General features: G+C 33.2%; 1 protein-coding gene across 1 annotated transcript; it reads left to right on the top strand.

The window, feature by feature from the left end:
• The first annotated feature begins 3,822 nt into the window (after nucleotides 1–3,822).
• On the top strand, nucleotides 3,823–21,146 carry LOC143044971 (prefoldin subunit 1-like). Its single transcript, XM_076217249.1, has 4 exons — nucleotides 3,823–3,969; nucleotides 9,982–10,148; nucleotides 10,873–10,957; nucleotides 21,035–21,146. The coding sequence occupies exons 1-4, from the start codon at nucleotides 3,925–3,927 to the stop codon at nucleotides 21,119–21,121; spliced, it is 384 nt and encodes a 127-aa protein (XP_076073364.1). The 5' UTR covers nucleotides 3,823–3,924; the 3' UTR covers nucleotides 21,122–21,146.
• Nucleotides 21,147–23,137: the final 1,991 nt, after the last annotated feature.

The following is a 23,137-nucleotide window of genomic DNA, read 5'->3' as shown; positions in this document are numbered from 1 at the left end:
CTATTTTGCCGGCTGCCGGCTCTATTTTTTGCTTCGCACGAAATACACGCCATCTTGAATAAATTACTTATCACGTATAGATTTATTTAGACTTATCACGATAATTATATCAGCATACCTTCCTACAAAATCCTCAAATGATAGCTACGACATATTTTTAGACTGTTTAGACCAGATTTACGAAATTGTACAAAAGTATGGTGGGACCCATGAAATTATAGTCGGAGGAGACCTTAATGAAGATCTATACAATCCATCCAATAACAGCAGACGCAAACATAAACTCAACGATTTAATGGTGGAATGTAATTTGAAAACTAACTCTAAAGGCCTCACTTTTATAAATGTAAATGGTATTGATACATCTGAAATTGACTATTTTCTATATACTGATCCAAAGTGTGAACCATCGAAAAGACTGATTGATTTACCATCTAATGTATCAGACCATCATCCTATATCAATGCGAATCAAATGTAACATTACTCGAGAACAACAATCAAGGAACTCTGAAAAACAAAAACACAAAATTAGATGGAATAAGGTAGACAAATCTAGATATGAAGAGACTATCAACAGAAATATTGGAGATTTTGTAGAAAGGTTAAACTCCGATAAGGTTAATATAGAAGTGATTACCCTTCAAGCAATGGACCTCTTGTCTAACACTGCAAAACAGCTGGACCAGAAGAAAACGTATGGGAAAAATAAATTAAAACTCAATGTGTGGAACAAAGAAATTTCGGAATCATTAGAAGCAAATAAATTGGCATATAAAAACTGGAAATCAGCCGGTAGACCCCCAAATATTGATAATATACTTTTAACAGAAAAGAAACTCACTAGAAAAAACTTCAGGACAGCCATTAGAAATGAAGAAATCAGAAGAAAGCATAACGAAAGAAATGACATTATTAATTACAATCAAAATGATAAACAGAAATTTTTTAAATTAATACGGAAACAGAGGCAAAACGGAAACACCTTTATCAATGATCTACACGTTGAAAATGAAATATTTGAGAGAAATGATATATTAAAAGGCTGGAACCAACATTTTAGTAAACTTGCAATTCCATCTGAGCATCCTGACTTTAACTATCAACATTTAGCACTATGTGAAATGGATTATGTCTCTATAAAAAGGATAAGTGAACATTATGCTACCAGATATGTAGATTTAGACACTATCGAGAAAGCTATAAAATCAATCAATAAAGGAAAAGCTGAAGATGTATTTGGTATATCTATTGAAAATGTGTTATATGCCGGACAACAATTTAAATTATTTTTGCATAAACTGATAAATCGAATGTTCCAAGATAGGGTACTTCCTGACATCATCAAAACAGGGTTATTATCACCAGTATTTAAAAACAAGGGAGACAAAAACGATGCCAAATATTATCGTGGAATAACAGTCCTTCCCATACTTTTGAAGATCATTGAATTTATTTTACGTATAGACCTAAGATCTGGCTCTCTAAAATTACAGTCCATACTTCAAAAAGGCTTCACGGCAAATACATCACCTTTGAATGCTGCTATTATTTTAGAAGAAGTGTATAGGGAATATATGGACAAAAAATTACCTTTCTATATAGTACTATTGGATGCAAAGTCAGCTTTTGATGTTGTTGTTCTAAAAATGTTGTTAAGAAAAGTATATATATCAGGCACTGATCCATCATCTTGGCTACTGATCGATGAAATCCATAAGAACACAGAATCTCGAATAAAATGGTCAACCGAAATCTCAGAAAAATTTTCAGTTCTACAAGGAGTTAAACAAGGCGGTTTATTGAGCGCAGATCTATATAAGGTATATATCGAAGATCTTCTTAGTACATTTGAAAATACTACATCTGGATGTGAGATAGGTGAAACGCTAATTAATGCAGTAGCATGTGCTGACGACGTAGCAATTGTTAGCGAAAACCCACATGAACTACAATACCTTGTGAATATTGCTGCACAATACAGTGAAGATCATCACTATCTCTTACAGCCACAAAAAAGCGTAGTTATACAAGTACAACCCTCAAACCGAAAAAAATCTGCGGATCCAGTAAGAATATATATAAACAACAATGCAATGCCAATTTCAGATAAATCTCCACATTTGGGCATCTTAAGATCAACAACCAGTCAAAAAACACAAGATGCTACCGTTGAACAGAACATCACCAAATCAAGAAGAGCCGCGTACAGCTTAATGTCAGCCGGTATGCATGGAGAAAATGGACTTGATCCTAGTACTGCTATTCAACTATTCAAAACCTTCGTACAACCCATCTTAACCTATGGTCTCGAAGTCATACTACCAACTTCAAAAAACCTACTTAAATTAGAAACATTTCAGAAGAAAATATTAAAACAAATTTTATCCGTTCCTATATCAGCTCCTGATCCTAGTGTTTACATCATGTCTGGCATTTTACCTATAGAAGCTCAAATTGATCAAAAATCATTAAATTTATTCAACAACATCTGTAACCAAAATGAAAACCATTTAGAAAAGAAAATAGCAAGGAGGCAATTAATAGCAAAAAATCAAGAAAGTAATAGCTGGTTCATAGCGATCAAGAGGGTACTATTCAAATACGATCTACAATCACCAATCGTACTTCTAAACGACCCACCAACAAAATATTCTTGGAAGAAATCCGTTCGTTTAGCAATTGACCATTACTGGAAAAATGCATTAATACAAAAGAGCTGTACTTATAAATCTCTGAAATATCTTGGGACCTCGAACATTTCACCAGGAAAATGCCATACATTATTATCCATTGGAAATACAAGTGACCCAACGAGAGAAGCTGTCCGAATATCTGTGAAACTAAAGGTTATTACTGATACGTACATTTTACAATCTCATAGATCAAGATATAATCTAAATGAGACTCCTACTTGTAAATTATGTGATACAGATATCGAAGATCGTTCTCATTTTTTGCTTACATGTAAAATACTCCAATGCATTAGAGAAAGATATCTTAACCAAATCGATGAAATTATCTCTGATTTCTTGAACTTTAGAATGAGGGACATACCAACTGATGACCAACTACAAATTATCTTGGACTGCACCGTGTTACTTTCTCGGTATACAAATGATAATACAGTACTTCAAAGGATAGAAGATTTATCAAGGCAGTTGATTTATGCTCTTCACGTTGCTAGATATAGAACGTTGGACATTAAGAAGAGATAATTGTGCGTCTTTAACAGGAAATAAGTATATTGTTAGTGTGCCGGGAACATTTAGTGCTAATTTTACCGTGATCGATATTGTGTATATATATGTTGTATATATATAGTGTATATAAATGTGGTGATGGATATTATTGACATTATTGTGATGACGGATTACTGTTGTCTGTAGATAGTGAAGAAGGAAAACTGTACTCAATTGAGGTTGTCCCAACGTGGACGGAAAAAGAATACCAGAAGAAGATTGGTTGCATTATAAAGAGGCTGGTATACAGCAACAGCTATTGGTAGACTTGTATCCGCTATATATAATCACCTTGTTCTATAAATATCTATCAATATCTAAAAATACCACATTTACAATACTAATTTTAAAAACAACCATATGCACACAAAGTGGAGCGAAGCAGTTCATAGCTTTTTAGAAAGCTAAAACTTGGTTTTTTTTTGTAAATTTAAACGTTATTTTGTAAATGAAAAAATATTTTTTAACTCTAAAGGATTTATTGATAATTCGGACTTCGTTTTAATCGTTGTAGAATTTTATTCATTTCGTTGTAGTGCGTTGTGGTAGTAAAATGTTGAGGTATACAAGACTTACTTTATATGGTTCGGGAAACTTTACTGAATATATTAGTCATGCGTTTGTAATACATTTTATGATGTGAACAAAATAAAGCGTTCTTTACACATTGATCAAATAACAGAATGGCAGCAAAAGCAGGAATGCCCGTTGATATGGAGCTTAAAAAGGTTTTTATAGAACTCTTTCAGTTATTCTGGATTGCTGTCACATAGTTTAAGAATAGATGTTTTTAATTTTCAAAACTTTAACATCATAGACAGAGCTGTTTTCGGTAATTTAATCTTCGGGGCACTGCCTGTTTAATTTTATAAATTAAAACAGCATTGTCATGGAGCAGCACAGCAACATCGCTTGTCGAGTCTCTGCTTGATGCAATATTTCATTGCACTTACAAGGGTTTTAGTTCACAAGAAGACCATACTTTACATAGGCCTATGATGCTTAGAAAGAGGAAACTTGATAACAGATGTGTCTAAGCCTATGGAATCCTAGTTCGAGATTACTCTGACGTCCAACGGCTGTTTTGCCAGACAAGCTGGGGCCGTGGGACGTCAGAGCTCGTCCCATATCAAAAAGTGGATATTTGCCCACCCAAAATAGATGCGCTGCTTCGTCGCTTCTGGTGCCGACTGACGGCCTTGGAATTATATAAATCGGGCAGCAATCTGTTCATTTTTCATTTATCTTTTCATTTATGTAAGTTTCACCTACCTGCCAACCTTTATTTTTCCATATTTTAACCGTTTTCACAGAGACCCATTGATTTCTGCATTTTGCCTTTCATTTTACTGCCCGATTTATATAATTCCAAGGCCGTCAGTCGGCACCAGAAGCGACGAAGCAGCGCATCTATTTTGGGTGGGCAAATATCCACTTTTTGATATGGGACGAGCTCTGACGTCCCATGGCCCCAGCTTGTCTGGCAAAACAGCCGTTGGACGTCAGAGTAATCTCGGACTAATGGAATCCGGGTCCGTCCGCCCTGATTTCAGTTTGCCCTAGTTACTGTTCGCCCTAGTTCCGTTTCGCCCTGAGACCGTTCGCCAGGATACCTGTTCGTCCCGGGTATGTTCGCCCTGATTTTTATTTTTTATTATAGCGTTGTGTTGTGTGTATTTGATTGAATATGTTGAAGTCAGTCTACAATTTCGCCGAATATTTACGATGTATTATGTTGTCTACTAGGTTATAAGTTCCTGTAAATTTCAGGACTACAAGATATTGTGACTTCAAGGTATTGAGAATTAAGTTAGTACCTGTTTGTAAATTACATTACTAGGAAATTAGTTTTTGTGAATTTCGATCAGCACAACATCAAGTTGTATTTTTAAATGTAAAACAACTGAAGACTAAATTATTTGTATGTAATGGCATTTGTTGAAGTCTTTTTACATTCACCGAATATTTATTTATGATGTATTACGTGTTGCTGCTTTTGGGAAATAAGTGTCTCGGAATTTCACTCAGCACTACATTGTATTTTAAATGTACTAAGTTATTATGTTGTCTTGCTGCTACGAGGATAAGTTTCTGTGAATTCAAAGACTACAAATTATTTGACATGAAACAACTAAAGACTAAGTTATTTATATATTTAACTTTATTGATATACATTTTAACAATATAAAAATATTCAGTAACAGTTATAACAAGATAAATTCCGAACTGCACTTCGCACACATATATTTCCTAAACGAATATATTTTAAAGCACTAAATTGAATTACTATTGGTAAAACAAATACTAAAAACACAGTCAGACTGCTGTACATTGATCACTTGTTATTCACTATCATATATATACCAAATATATCAAAGTTGTAACCTTACTATATTAAAGAGCACTAAAACATACAAAGCCACTATCACACATCATTTTACTTCACATTTACACACATGATTTAATCAACAAAAACATGTAATCAGGGCGAACAATCCCGATACCAAGCCTATGGTACCTGTCTGTAAACACTAAAACAGGTTGGGACTGGTCACTGAAATAGGTTTTTAGCCGAATACATGACAAATCCCCCCACTCATAGGCTATGTGTCTCCGCATTAGTTTTTGAACAGATATATCATGTTAAGGGGGTCTCATTGGGGGGTTCCGATCCCAAATCCCGCTGACTGTTTTGTCAGATTCCCGTATCCCGCTTACACTACATGTATGTACGTAAGCAATTCTCATTATTTTTGTCATTTCCCGGGTCCCGCTAGACCTCATTTCCCGTTTTCACGACACAATTATTTGACTTTCACGTGTCACGCTTACAAAAATCGGCAATCCCTTGTCACGCTTAAACCCCAATGAGACCCACTGTTAAGGAGGGATATTTGCCAAAAAATACCAGTGAAGAGAATGTTAAACTTCACGAGCTGTAAGGCGAGGGAAATTCTTTCTTGAGATTGTTATTTTTGCAAATACCCCTCAAGAACATGCTATACCTGTTTAATTACACCAAATGTTAACGTTCAAAAACGCATTGATGATCTTGACATCACAAGCGTCCAGTCGGATAGAGTATTTTTTGGCAAATACCACGGCAGAGAGGGTAAAAAAGGCATATCATTTTTGCATATACCCCGGCAGCGTTAAAAAATGAACGATATTCATTTGATAACGGTGAATTGGTGAAAATACACTAGCTATCAACCAATCAAAACCCAGGATTCTTACATAAGGTGTAATTATATAAAAAAAAAATGCCAATGGATCAGGAATAAAAAGGGAAATTTATGTTATGCAAATTACAAAATATGTTTTGTCCTTTAAAATATTGCCCTCCAATGCAAGCAAATGCCAAGACAATATTTCATTACGACATGTACATGTATGTATCCTGAGATATTGTCATCATCTATGAAAAAATGGCTAGAGTAAGACAAATTTCCTTATTTTGACTGTATATACTATAGTAGTCCAAATAATTATGATGTCTGGCAAGGCTTTTTTTATGGCCCTGCAACGAAGTTGTCGGTGCCATATAGTTTTACCCTTGTCCATCATCATGGTCATTCAGAAATTCTGTAATTCTGAAATTCCGTTATTCCGTCATTCTGCAACAAACCATTATAAGGAGTTTTTTTCTAAATGCCTTCAGATGTTGGGCTGATTTTTGGTATGTGAGTTAACCATGATGAGTTATAGATCAAGTTTAAAGTTTCATTGCGCTCCACTAATTTTTGCCGAAATTATGGGCTTTGGACTTTGAAAAATTGTTGAAAATCACAGTTACATAGACTTTTTTTCCAAACGCCTTCAGATATTGGGCTTATTTTTTGTATGTGAGTTAACCATGATGAGTTACAGATCAAGTTTAAGTTTTGTTCCGCTCCACTAATTTATGCCGAAATTACGGGCTTTGGACTTTGAGAATTTGTTGAAAATCACAGTTATACAGTCTCTTTTTCTAAACACCTTCAGATATTGGGCTGATTTTTGGTATGTGAGTTAACCATGATGCGTTACAGGTAAAGTTAAAGCTTAGTTCTGCTCCACTAATTTTTGCTAAAATTACGGGCCTTGGACTTTGATAAATTATTGAAAATCACAGTTATACAGATTTTGAGCTGATGTTTGATATGTGAGACTACCATCATGTTTGTGTCCACATGTGTTTATATTGAAATTGTAGATTTTTCAACTTTTTGGGACAGGGCCATTCGCGTCGCTCCGACACATCTAGTTTTCTTTCGGGGAACCCTCCCTACAACGTCATAACGCTGAAGCAATTTTTAAAGTCGCTTGGACTTTGAGAGCAAATTTGATGTACCCAAATTTCCTGGAGGTTTAATTTACATTATCTGGAAATTTGGGTCTGTCATGGCATATTTTGACACTTAACCCGTTCAACGCTATACACGGCATATACCGTGATGATGTACGTCATCCACCACTGCTATTCGTGGCATAGCTGCGATGACAATGGATTTTTCATCAGGACTCTTAAATCATTCAGCTTTTATTCTAAAATCATGCAGTAGAAGGAAAATAAAAACAAATATTTTGACAAATACAAATGGCATAAATCGGAAACGAAGCTGTAAATATGGAAATATTTCAGCATTTCTATGGTGAAACTGACAATGAGCAGGGGTGTGGAAATATTTGTTGTGAGCACTTGTCCCCGGGCAAGTAAAACTAAAAATTTTACTTGTCCGGAAAAAAATTTACTTGCCCTGATCATGCTGATGATCCCAATAAATATTGAAGTATTTCTTGTTAGCTAATATATGATTCTTACTTAGCACTATTGTGCATCACAAACGAATGAAATCCATTTGTTTATATGTGTAAAAAATTAGGAAAGTAGGAAATGGGTTAACATCAGTGGGACAGAAACCTAACAGCAAACCAACCAATGAAATGACATGTAAAGGACCATTCTGCAGCAGTTTTGGAATAAAAATTGTAGCCAATAGGTACATAATATACTAAATTTGAGGACAGTGATTCTCGCTTCTGTTTCCTTCTTTTTTAAATACTGTGTGTCTTCCGTTTGCATTTAAGGTTTTCTACTCGACACATGATTCTTTTTGTTTTGCTTGCACAGCTTTTTATTAAGTATTTGTCAATCTGAATCTCGATACAAAATTTAAAGAAATGACACAACCGGTAAATGATGGATAAAACTTAATCGACGATCCAGGGTCAATGAACAAAGCCAATGCAATGTTACGGGACTCTGGTTTGCATACTTATATTTATTTATTTTGGTAATCGATCTATTTCCAGTCTCATGTAATACTTATCGTCATGAACATTGATGTTTTTAGTTGCTGAAGATTGGTTTCTTTTACATAAATTAAACATCTTAATACGTTTTGAAATTAATTTTATGTTTTTGTTGCATTTGAACTTTGTCTTGTACAAGTGTTGTATATTTTTTTACTTGTCCACGGGCAACCAAGACAAAAATAATTACTTGTCCGGTTGTTCAAATGTACGAGTCGGGCGAGTCGGGCATAGCATTTCCACACCCCTGATGAGGATTAGTTAAAAGGTTTCTTGTTATCTCAATGTGCTTATAACATTTAATTCGTGTGGGAAATATGATTTGATCGATCATTACGAGACGTAGAAAAAGGGGGAAAACAGAGGTTGACTGAAAATTTTCAGGACAGAGCCAATTATTTGTGCCAGGATTATATAATATATGTTGTGTATAGTGAAATACGCTACTGAATCGAGCAACTGATGTATTTTAATGCCACACCTACGATAGAAGAGGGGCATTATGTTTTCTGGTCTGTCCGTCCTTCCGTTCATCCATCCATCTGTTCGTTCGTCTGTCCAGTTTCAGGTTAAAGTTTTTTGTCGAGGTAGTTTTTGATGAAGTTGAAGTTCAATCAACCTGAAACTTAGTATATATGTTCCTTATGATATGATCTTTCTAATTTTAATGTCAAGTTAGAGTTCTGACCCCAATTTCACGGTCCACTGAACATAGAAAATGATAGTGCGAGTGGGGCATCCGTGTACTGGGGACACATTCTTGTTTATTATATGGCAGATAAAACAACAAAATAAATGAAGACTATAAGAAGTTTTTATTCAAAATTCAACACAAATGTAATAAATTACACCTTTTACCTATTAATTACCTGAAAATGCAGGTAACCTGATAAAAATTTTACTGAAATAATTGCCTCACATTACAGGTCATGCTCTCCTGAGCATTTTTCATGCAATAACTGTCTCTGTATCTCTTATAATAAAAAAGATGCAGCAGTCTGAAAAGAAAAATACTGTTCCAATGAATGAACACAAAAAAATGCAGCAGCAGCAGCCATTTTTCTATTTTTTTGTGTAGCGTTGAAAGGGTTAAATCAAGAAATAAATTGAATATGAAGATACATGTAAGTGCTCTTAGGCCTAAAACAAAATATTGTTTGTTTCCCCAATCCCACCCAACCCTGAAATAAAGGTCCGACTCATAAAATTTTATTGTCAAAACTAAGTCAAATATTATTTTATTCATTTCTGATTTCAGGCTTGCAGAATTGACTGATATTGTTCCACCTTTTTGGAAATAATATAATTATTTCCCTACCTACCTACCCACACCTGCTTGGCAGAGTAGGGATTGGGGAAACAAACAATATATTAAATTAGGCCCTAGTTTACAGAAATTGTTATATACATGATGTATAGAAGACTATTTTTTTAAATCATTGCAGGCATTTCAAGAACTCCAGATAAAGATGATCAACTCAAAAAATCAAATTAAGATCTCCGATGCCCAGATAGAGGCTCTTAAGAGAACAATTCAACATTCGAAATTGGTATACCATGAACTGTCATCCCTGGCAGAAGAAACCCGTCTGTATGAAGGAGTTGGTAGAATGTAAGAATATAGAGATATATTGTCCTCTAATTTTATGCAAGACATTTTGTCAATCAGGTTGATTATTTGGTTGTAGGATCAATTGGTAGAAATTCATCATTCAGGGATCATGACTCATGAGCAATGTTTTAGTTAATTACATGTAGCAATTTTTACTGAATTAATCGAAACAAAGCTGGCAAAAATAAAATTAGGAATGTCCTTTTATATAATATATATTCAAACTTGTCATTGGCATTGCTTTCAAATTAGACAAAAAACATGCAAACCAAAAAACTATTTATGATGTAGGGTCAAATACCTTCTAAAACCATGAAAACATTCTCAACACCAATAAAGAAATGCAGATAAACCGACTTCCAACAAATTATATTTTGTTTAATTTATCCTTTGGCAGACAAAGCTATTTTGATAAAACTTAGATAAAAAATAATTAGACTTAGTTAAGAAGTACAGTACTTATTGATGTGACCAATAGAAAAGGTTTGAATGCCGTGATAATATGTCATAAAGGAGTTAATACAGAGAAAGATTTTGATATGCTTCAACAACATCCTTTTTTTTGCTGAAATTTCAAATCATATGAATATGGGTGTAATATTTTTTCAGATTCAAATGGTCTTCGTTTTTCGTAGATAAAATAATTGATATTTTGAAACTCTTAAATTGTACTACAGTATAAAGTAACATGTATAATCTAAGTTATTATGTTTTTTCCTAATAGGTTCATATTGCAGCCTCCAAAAGAAATTAAAAACCAGTTAGATTCAAAGATGAAAGCATCAGAAGAAAAAATAGAATCCTTACAGGTATGCAACCTTTCTGTTTCTTGGGCAGTCTAAATCAATTTGATGAAGAAAAAAATCAAATAATTTTGACTTTTTTTAAAACTTTTTGTTTTTATGTGTGTGGTACGTAGTTGTCTCGCCTTGTAGGAGACAAAATGCAATGCATAATTATGGTGTTTCTGTCGGTATCAATATTTTATTAATGTTTGTGATTAGGTCTAGTTTGTGGTGAACCACTAGTGGTAGGTCAATGGAGGTACTGACTGCACTAAAAGGAGGCTGGCTTCAGTGATCCCCTATATAATCAACTAAACTTTTCCAACAAAATGCACCCCACCCCTTTTTCCTTACGCTGCTTATCATCACATATCTATACTATTAAACGAGAAGACCTCATTTTGTGTGTCGCTTCTATTCCTTCCACAATAAATTAATCATGCCTCTGTGTCATATAGGTACCGTGCATAGTCGCATTTGTCATCCATTCTTATGACTATTAAGTTTGGGTTATTTTGGGAGAAAAACGAAAATAAAGGTGTCCGGATATTGATTCTGTATTCAAACCTACTTTTAAGTCAGATATTACATCTGGTTTTAACATTGAGAACCATTCGTATGATAGATAACAAAAATGAAAATTGTATAAGCCAATTAGGGCGTTGTCTATATCGTGGTTTTTAGATCGTAAGAACCACTACTATTATACCTCGGTTTAAACTTGCACATAATTTTCATAAGTATTTGAACGGGGACACGACAATTATTTTCGTGTTTATCTGCATGTATACTTTGATTAATATACTTCTATAATATATAGATATACCGGTATGGAGAAGAAAGTTAGAATTAATAGTAATACACTTTAATGTTTATAATAATATATGTATGTTCATAGTATACAGAAATGCGAAATTAATGGAATATAACAGAAAACAAAATAATAACGGACTTTGAAAGATAGAGAGAGGGCTTAAAAAAATTGTCCTGTTTCCATGTACCCATATGATTTTTGATACCATTTCTTAAGTTCTCTACACATAAAATCTTTTACAAAAATACATCCTGAAATAGTTAATGTACTTTCAACCAAGCTAAAAATGCCAGCGATTTTGCTTTTAAGTCAAACAGGACTTCCAGATTTTAACTTGCACATAAATTTGATTAGGGTGCTTGGGGACAGGACAATAAGTATCATCAGTCGTGTTGATATAGACTCTCTATATAATAGACATTGGAAGAGAGAGGGCTTAAACTGTTTTCAAGTACCTATGAATTTTGATACCTTTTCTGAAATTCTCAAAACATGAAACATTTTACAAAAATTCTCCCTACAACAGTTTACATACTTTCAACCAAGCTCTAAATTCCCACAATTTTTCGGGTGTGTTCTAGTATGATGGAAACCTGGTCTTTTTTCTGCAAGGCCAGATGAGGTGTTTTCTTTGATACACATCCATATTTATCCTTTCAGTTAGACACTTTTATTATGATACAGAATTGCCATGCATATTATAGCAATATTCAAAAAGTGACAGCAAACCCAAATTTTTTAACATTTATCTGTGTCCTGGCATTTTTCATTATCACAAAGTCCATAAACCCAGAATGGTAAAAGTGGCAATCATCAACATTGAACTTGGCCTCCATTTTGTCATCAGTAACAATATAATAAAATTTTAATACCATTGGTTGAATGGTCCAGGAGTTAAAGCAGGGACACAACTGGAAACACCATTTTTCAATCTTTCAAGAACCATATGCACTGAACAGTGAAAATGAAATTCATCAATATTAAACGTTACCTCTATTTTGTCATCAGTAAGAGAGTAACCATTTAACTTAATTGGGGTTGGTCATGGTTTTTATTTTCTTAGGCAGAATATTTTTTTTAGTTTTTTGACTCGATCAATCAGATTGTTTTTTTTTTCAAAAGTTAACACTATAAGGTATTAGGGGAATTTGCATTCAGAATATTTTTTTTCCATCAAATTGGGGTTCAGTATAATTTTAGAAAAAACCATAACCCCCGCACCCCCATTAATACAGGTAGAAATTTAGTTAACCTTAAATTTTATGAATGGAAATGACAATGAAAATATCAAGAATTTAATATACATGTAGACTTTTTTTTTACAGTGTAATTTTATCCTCCTTCTTGCTACTTCAGGAAATACTACCGTGCCACCTTAAGGGGGGTATATATTTTTACACTAAATCAATTAAGGAATTTATTTTACCTATGCAATTTGTAAGTTTATCAATAAAAAGTTGATTAAGGGCAACTATGATAAAAACAAGCCTTAAATTCCACCCCTGAGAGTAAAAATTGCTGATTCAGCAAATTTTGCCTGATCTGTGGGTAATAATGTAAAAATTTACCTAGAAAGTAGAACTTCATTATTTCTATGTAACTTGCAATACATTTTTAATTATAAATGCTTGCTTTAACTTTTCGCAGTGTCTGACACATGTGCAACCACTGAAATTTGGGACGCAACATTCTTCGCTTACATGTACATCCTACTATTTTCACCAAAATAAATAAATTGCATAATTTCTTATTTTTTTCAACACAAGTACAGCTATACTAGTTTTCTTCAGGTTTAATTTGTAGTTCTGATGTAATATGACACCAGTAGCAGCTTTTGGGGAACCAGTAAGTGGTTAAGGGGTCCTTACTTATTCATTTAGCTCTCATATTGGTCTGAAATAGAGATAGAAATAGGGGTTTCTTTACATTGACTAGACATTATTTTTGACAAAGAATGTTTTTATGATGTTATATCAGCAAGATTAAATGGTTTATTCATTTTCCATGCAAATACCATTAATTGCTAAGATTTTCTGACAGTGAAAAACACAATAAAGGCAAATTGATTATGTAAGGGGACATAATTTAACTTAATGCATACATGAGAAATAGACAAACAATCAACTTAGAGATGTATTCTAGTACATGTATTGTGAAAAAGATTTTGGAATAATAGTTAAGTGCAATCTAAAGACTCTTGTTGTATAGCCCTTATAATCTGGAAATGTTTAAAGTAGTATAAGGCATGCTGTAAAGTGTGGAATGGACTTTAATCTCATTTTTCATGATTTGGTGCTTAAACTGTTTTTTTCAGTCAGATTAACCATAAATAGAGTTGGCAATCCAATAATTCCTCCGGAATCACCATGTTTGACTTCTGTGTTGATTTGAAACATCATATATTTGGATTTTGTTCACTCCTTAAGTAAAAATGGTAAGATGAAAAAAAGTGAAAATCTGCCAGATGGGGTAGGGATGTAATGTTTCATTTTTTTTTTTTTTTTGTAAGAAATAAGTGCAGACTAGTATTCTTTATTGTAATATGTTCCAAAGTAAGAAGTCTATGCATCATAGGTGTCATGACTGGTTTCAAGTTTGTTAGGTCTTGGTTAAGGTGGCACGGTAGTATTTGCATTCCAGAATTTAGGTTGCTCTTTTGTGTACCCTACTTAGGTTAATGTATCTAAACAGTGTGATTGGACAAAAAATACAGTATCAACTGAACATACTTTCCCAAACTGAGGGATGAATCAGGTGTAGAAAAATATGAAATAATTTTACATACAGATGAAAATGAATTTTTGAGAATTTTTTTAAATTTTGTATTCACTGCACCATAAAAGACCTAAAAGTACTAGTGGCCCTAGGTTTTTAAAAATAGCAAAAAAAGTAAACGGTCATGATACATATTCAAATTCATTTCTGAATAGTAAAATGAAAGTACTTCAGTTAACTGTGAATGTAGAATTTTTTGCAGTGTTAGAAAGTGGTGAAAATTCTAAAAAGGCTATCATTATGCCTTATGGACCAGGAAATACTACCGTGCCACCTTAAGGGGGGTATATATTTTTACACTAAATCAATAAAGGAATTTATTTTACCTATGCAATTTGTAAGTTTATCAATAAAAAGTTGATTAAGGGCAACTATGATAAAAACAAGCCTTAAATTCCACCCCTGAGAGTAAAAATTGCTGATTCAGCAAATTTTGCCTGATCTGTGGGTAATAATGTAAAAATTTACCTAGAAAGTAGAACTTCATTATTTCTATGTAACTTGCAATACATTTTTAATTATAAATGCTTGCTTTAACTTTTCGCAGTGTCTGACACATGTGCAACCACTGAAATTTGGGACGCAACATTCTTCGCTTACATGTACATCCTACTATTTTCACCAAAATAAATAAATTGCATAATTTCTTATTTTTTTCAACACAAGTACAGCTATACTAGTTTTCTTCAGGTTTAATTTGTAGTTCTGATGTAATATGACACCAGTAGCAGCTTTTGGGGAACCAGTAAGTGGTTAAGGGGTCCTTACTTATTCATTTAGCTCTCATATTGGTCTGAAATAGAGATAGAAATAGGGGTTTCTTTACATTGACTAGACATTATTTTTGACAAAGAATGTTTTTATGATGTTATATCAGCAAGATTAAATGGTTTATTCATTTTCCATGCAAATACCATTAATTGTTAAGATTTTCTGACAGTGAAAAACACAATAAAGGCAAATTGATTATGTAAGGGGACATAATTTAACTTAATGCATACATGAGAAATAGACAAACAATCAACTTAGAGATGTATTCTAGTACATGTATTGTGAAAAAGATTTTGGAATAATAGTTAAGTGCAATCTAAAGACTCTTGTTGTATAGCCCTTATAATCTGGAAATGTTTAAAGTAGTATAAGGCATGCTGTAAAGTGTGGAATGGACTTTAATCTCATTTTTCATGATTTGGTGCTTAAACTGTTTTTTTCAGTCAGATTAACCATAAACAGAGTTGGCAATCCAATAATTCCTCCGGAATCACCATGTTTGACTTCTGTGTTGATTTGAAACATCATATATTTGGATTTTGTTCACTCCTTAAGTAAAAATGGTAAGATGAAAAAAAGTGAAAATCTGCCAGATGGGGTAGGGATGTAATGTTTCATTTTTTTTTTTTTTTTGTAAGAAATAAGTGCAGACTAGTATTCTTTATTGTAATATGTTCCAAAGTAAGAAGTCTATGCATCATAGGTGTCATGACTGGTTTCAAGTTTGTTAGGTCTTGGTTAAGGTGGCACGGTAGTATTTGCATTCCAGAATTTAGGTTGCTCTTTTGTGTACCCTACTTAGGTTAATGTATCTAAACAGTGTGATTGGACAAAAAATACAGTATCAACTGAACATACTTTCCCAAACTGAGGGATGAATCAGGTGTAGAAAAATATGAAATAATTTAACATACAGATGAAAATGAATTTTTGAGAATTTTTTTAAATTTTGTATTCACTGCACCATTAAAGACCTAAAAGTACTAGTGGCCTTAGGTTTTTAAAAATAGCAAAAAAAGTAAACGGTCATGATACATATTCAAATTCATTTCTGAATAGTAAAATGAAAGTACTTCAGTTAACTGTGAATGTAGAATTTTTTGCAGTGTTAGAAAGTGGTGAAAATTCTAAAAAGGCTATCATTATCCCTTATGGGCCAGGAAATACTACCGTGCCACCTTGAGGCATAAAACATAAAGAAATAAATTTGGGATGGGTATAAAAAAAATGACAAGTAACACACTGTCCACACTAGGGACTATATTCGTGGACAACGAAAATCAAGGGACGATAACTGTGTACTCAGACCTTTTGTTTAAGAAATGTTAACATTGAAATAGCAACAGGTACTTTTGGCATTTAAATAGTTTGTTATAAAAAAACTAGTATATTTGATTGGGGAAAACAGGCTTAATAATGTACCTACAAAATCTAACTAAATGTAGAAACAGTAAATTTTCTTATCATAAGACTTCCATCATTTTTTTTTAAATGCAGCCTTATGCCTTTATGTCCCTAATTCAGAAGGTTAGAGACAAGATTTTGATAAGATCTTTCAGGACTGGTAAAGAGAATAATCAAGTTATCTTTCTTTGATCTAAATTCTTGAAGTGTCATTAGTAAGGCTTTTAGATAGTGGTAGGGATACACTGGTTTTGTTTGGTGATCCAAAAGTGTGAAAGAAAAAAGATTTAATACTACTGATATAAAAATCATTAAGGGAGATGAAGTGAAACAGTGTTTACTAATTACTAAATCCTTCTTTCTTTGAATAACTTTTCATCATGAAACATCCTTAAACCTTGCATTGTTAACAGTGGCATCTAAAAAAAGATGAAATTCTGACTGACCAACCCAGACATCACTGGCTCAGCTAGCCTTACTGTTCATATTGAAATTAATTTCAAAACAACAATTTTATCTTTGTGCAGTTGTTTACTACAAATATGGCATAGATTCTAAATTATATGTTAAAAATCTTCTGAATTAGTCTTCATGCTGATGATTTTAAAAAAGAAGACAATTTTCCCATCAAAAATACTCTTTTCACCTTGAATTATAAAAATAAGCAAAGTTGTTTTAAGTTGTGCAACTAAGCATAACTGTCAAATTCATAGGCAAAACTAATCTAAACTAGTGTCTTTTTGTTGTTGGGATGTACAAGTACCTGTCCACGTCCAATTGTATTTTTGTCCATCTGATGAGTTCAGCCTTTTTCAACTGATTTTTGTCTTGCTTAATGGAGTCAAAAAGCGAGACATAGGTATGCTGTTTCCGGTGGCGGCATCGGTGGCAACAATGTAATAGTTTGTGATGAGGTCTATTGTATGGTGAACCACTAGTGGTATGTCAAAGATAATTGGTATGCAGTTGCATAAGCATTGGCATATCTCATTTCCATGCAGATTATTTGGCCCTGCCCCCTCAGTTAAGGTTTATTGACTTTGAAATTTTTGCTTATTTTACATGTATTAGTTTATGGTTAGGTTTGTTGAAAGGGAACTACTTATGATAAGTGATGGTATTTAGTATGCAGTTGTATTAACATTTTGCACATCTCATTTCCATGGAGATTTTTTTACCATGTACTTTCAGTCATGGTTCATTGACCTTGAATATTTGCAAAACTTTACATGTTTAAGTGTTGCTATTTTAACTTTTTAAATTTAACATTTGCATTATCAAAATTACAAAAAAGCGAGACATATCTCTGCGATAACAGTTTATTATAGTTTTTTCTTATGTTGTACTGTTATACCACAGTCACAGGTTAGGGGGATGGTTGGGATCCAGCTAACATGTTCAACCCAGCCACATTCTGTATGTTTGTGTCTGTCTCAAGTCAGGAGCCTGTAATTCATATGTGTTTTTCGTTCATTTTTTTTACATAAATTAGGCTGTTAGGCTGTTAGTTTTTCTCGTTTGAATTGTTATACATTTTGGGGCCTTTTATAGCTGACTATGCATTATAGGTTTTGTTGAAGGTCGTACGGCGACCACTAGTTGTTAATTTCTGTGCTATATTGGTCTCTTGTGGAGATTTGTCCCATTGGCAATCATACAACATCTTCCTTTTTCTATATCAGTCTATATAGTCAGAAAGTAAATTTTAAGTTTATTCAGATTATTTTACTGGTTATAAATCTTCCAATAACTTCCTTGTATAACAGGATTATTTTTTACAATGTCATTAAATATACTTGTACCCTTTGAAAATACATGAGCATTTACATTCTTTCTTTTAAATTTGCAATTAATACATAAGTTATTGGGAAAGATTTTATTTTTTAATGTCACTTTATTAAAATTTTATGATCACAATCTTTAAATGTTAAAAAAAATCAAGTTTTCACATTATTCATAAAGTAATCATTTCTATTTAAAATTCAAGTTTTTATTGGTGGGTAACAGATTTCAAACATTGATATGTATTATTGATATAACAATATGACAAATAACACCTGAAATTCAATATCATTTTTAACTGCATTTCCTATTTTCTCAATGTACATCTACAATAGTCTAAGGAGAATCATCTGTTAACCTTATTTATATCTATTTCATTTAGGTTGCAGTGTTCTCCCCAGTATATTTTCTTCCCGTGACGCTATAATTATTTTCAGGATGTTATTTTTCTCGTTTATGTATGGCAAAGCCATGTCCTAAATTGTGAACTTTCATCTAATTACCGCTTATGATCATAAAAAAATATATCACCGTTTATTGTAATCCCTTCAAGTCGGACAATAGAAGCAATTTAAAGTGATTACATTGGTGTTAATTGCCCTTTGGTAATAACTGGTTGGATACTAATACCCCAAGCTGTCACTTGTGACATGATTAATACCACGTGGTATGCAATTGCAAATTTTGACAGGAGAAAATGTAATCAGAAAATCATAAAATAAATCAAAATATATGTTTGCAAAATGAAAATTCAAAGAAACAAACATTTTTTCTCTTTCAAGAAGAGATTGAGTCTTATCTTTTTATGACTTTCAAAATATTAGTATAATATTACTTTCTTTCTCTTCCTATTACTAGTTGTAAATCGAGAGTGAAAATTTAGATTTTGAACTATATAAGTTTTGTACTTTCTTTAGAAAGTGATCATAATTGGCTTAAGTTTATGTTTCACGTGGTTTCATCCATTTAATGCCGTTGTTGGAATTTTATATTTTTACCTAACAGTTGAAAAACATCAGTTCAAGGACGTATACATGTTAGTTATACGTCCTTGATCAGTTGTATCAGAATTGAATTATGTCTAAGACCCCGTTCACACTTGCATTTTTTTTAATCGATCTAAATTGAATCGATCTAAATAAAACCAGTTAGCGTTCACATTATCTTTAATCATAACGATCTCTATCGGTCTAAACCGATCCACTGCGTTCACACTACAATTAAAAAGGCAATCGATCTAACCTTTTTACCCGTAAAACTGTAAACATTGTGTATAAATAGAACTGATTTATTAAATTCATCTATCGATACTCTGACACACACACTTGAAAAAAAATGGATAAAATTATTGTTTCTCCTGAATCAGAAGTTAACATTTTGGTACAGGTGTTATTACCGTTTTCTTTAATTTTGCAAAAAATATCTGTAGTAACGAAGTTACAACACGACGAAGTATTGTGGTTCCTGAAAAGAATAAAAATCATCATAAGAAAAGAAGACACAGATATCGCAAATCTATGCGATGGCGAAGACAAAATGTTAAAATCAGTTTGTTTTAAATGTCTGTTAACAGAGAAAATCTGAAATATGGATTAAACAACGAACCTCTGAGATAGTTTTGGCGCTGTACATGCGCATACGTTATTTTCGGTTCAATCGTACTAGTTTATATATGTGTATATATGTCTCTGTTTAAACCGATCTTTGCGTTCACATTTAAAGTAAGATCGGTTTACTTTAGATCGATTCAAACTAAACTACCTCTTTTGGTGTTTTAGTTTAGACCGATTGAAGGTCGATTCAAAGCGTTCACATTGGCCCTTAAATCGATTTAAAGTGAACCGGTCTAGTTTAAATCGATAAAAATGTCCTAGTGTGAACGGGGTCTAATAATCATTGATCATCTCAATGAGATTGATTTTCTTGCTTGAGCTGGTACAGCAAAGTGAGAAAAATAATTGTAATTTATCAAACCTTCAAGGAATTGTTTGAAACTTAAAACTGCTAACCCTTCATGTCCACCTTAGACCAAGCCCAGTTTTTAGTGGGTTTTGTGTCAATTAGTCTTTAAAGTTGCCTTTGGATAGATAAAATATGTGCAATGTGGTGGACATTGGAACTGAAAAATAAAGATCATAAATAGCAAAATATGGTATCATTTCTCAATGAGGCCACTTTTCACTGGAGACAAAGTTCAGGAGATGTTAGCAACTATAGTTCACCATTGGCCTTTAACAATAAGTAAATCTTATTCTGCAATACATTGAAGCTATATAAGGCTTGTCATTGGTCAACAACTTTACTCAACATGTGAATTTTGAAATTTCTTCTGTAGTATGGTCTCAGCTGGATATATTTTTATGGATCCATTGGTTCTCATTTTATAAACAAAAATACATATAATGGTTACTGGAGAGATTGATTCATTGATGCAATATTAATGATGCAGGACTATTTTTTATGAGTTTATATAATATGTTGTCATGACTGTAAGTGGTTTATTTATTAATTATATATATAAATTTAAATGATCATTCTTTTTTATATATTTTCAGAAAAACAAGACATATTTAGAAAGAAATATAAAAGAAAGTGAGGACAATCTTAGAGAAATGATAACAAGTCGTCAAATGGCAAAATAAATAAACTGATTACATCATTATTATATATACGTTGTGGTTCCATATTAAATCATCTTCAAATTTCTTGGCACAAATCTACACCCCCCTCCCCCTCCTGGTAGCCATGTGGTCCAACTGGTCAATATGGGAAAAAAAGGTTATGGCAAATATGAAATGATAAAGATATGTGGTATGATTTCCAATAAGACAACTTTCCACCAATGAGCAAATTATGTAGATTTAACTAACTTTAGATCAATGACTTTGACAATTACCAAAACCCACAAGGTATATCAAAAAGAAGAAGTGGTATGGTTGCCAATGAGCAACTCTCCACAAGAGACCAAAATGACACAGAAATTAACAACTATAGGTCATGTACAGCTTTCAACAAAGAGCAAATCCCATACCTCATAGTCAGCTATAAAAGGCACGAAATTACTATGTAAGAAAATTCAAACGAGAAACTAAAGGCCTAATTTTTGTACAAAAAATGAATGAAAAACTAATATGTAACACATAAACATACGACAACCACTGAATTACAAGCTCCTGACTCAGGACAGGCACATTCATAGAGAATGTGGCAGGGTTAAACATGTTAGAGGGATCCAAACCCTTCCCCTAACCTTGGACAATGGTGTAACAGTACAACATAAGGATATAGTCAGCTATAACAGGTCTTAACATAACAAAATATTATGAAAACTGAATAGTATAGGCTCCTGACATGAAAAACAGAGCAGTTTAGGCTCCTGGTATAAATAGATGAACAGTTTAAGCTTCTTGTATAAACAGATGAACAATTTAGGCTCCTGACAAGAAAGCTGAACAGTTCAGGCTCTTGACATAGAAAGCTGAACAGTTTAGGCTCCTGGCATATATAACTGGGCAGTAGAGGCTCCTGACAAAGAAAGCTGGGCAGTTTAGACTTCTGACTTGGAAAACTGGGCAGTTAAGGCTCCTGACATAGAAAGCTAAACAGTTTAGGCTCCTGATTTATAAAAAGTTACCGTTTAGGCTTCTGGTGTGGAAAACTGAGCAGTTTAGGCTCCTGACACAGAAAGCTGAACTGTTTAGACTCCGAAGATGAAAAACTGAGTGGTCTAGGCGCTTCACGTAAAAAGCTGAACAGTTAAGGTTCCTGGCATGGAAAACTCTGCAGTTTATGTTCATGACGTAGACAACTGAACAGTTTAGGCTCCTTACATGAAAACCAAGCAGTTAAGGCTCCTGACATAGAAAGCTAAACAATTTAGGCTCATGGCATAGACAAGTTAACTGAGCAGTTTATGGTCCTTGTATAGAAAGCTGAACAGTTTAGGCTTCTGACATAGAAAGCTTAATAGTTTAGGTTTCTGGCATTGAAAACTGAGCAGTTTAGGCTCCTGATATAGAACGCTAAACCGTTAAGTCTCCAAACATAGAACATTGAGCTGTTTAGACTCTTGACATGGAAAACTGAACAGTTTAAGCTTCTGGCATGGAAATCTGAGCTGTTTAGGGTCCGCACAAGAATGTTGAGATCAATCTTATGGCTGGGCCCCCCTTTCGTGGGAAAAATTTGGTTGATTATATAGGGAATCACTGAAGCATGACTGGAGCGGGCCCCCCCTTAGGCAAAGTTCTGGATCCACCACTGATAATTGGCTGACAATAATTGCTAGGCACCCCACTATCATATGTGTTTCCGTATAAGAATAAAAAAAAATGCATGTAATGTAATTTTTACTTTATGAAATTTAATACGGACAGCAATGTATCCAGATGCATCAGGTAATATGGGCACACATCCCATTTATTTTCCTTTCAAAATCAGTCAAAAATTTAGTGGTGTTATGTTTCTATTAACGTTCCCTTTATATATATAACGAGACAAAATAACCATATGCAATTACACGATATTAAAAAACATCAAATGACCAAACTTGCACAATAATAGTTGGATATTTTACGACTTCACATTTTTGTTGTATTGTATAACTGAGTTCATCTTTCGGTTGGTTTTATCTTTACAATATAGTAAAATGAAGTAAA

The sequence above is a fragment of the Mytilus galloprovincialis genome, chromosome 9 (assembly GCF_965363235.1).
Source record: "Mytilus galloprovincialis chromosome 9, xbMytGall1.hap1.1, whole genome shotgun sequence".
In the NCBI taxonomy this organism is placed as follows: Eukaryota; Metazoa; Mollusca; class Bivalvia; order Mytilida; family Mytilidae; genus Mytilus; species Mytilus galloprovincialis.
The sequence above is the reverse complement of the archived record's forward strand: the minus strand, read 5'-3'. Positions and strand labels throughout refer to the sequence as shown.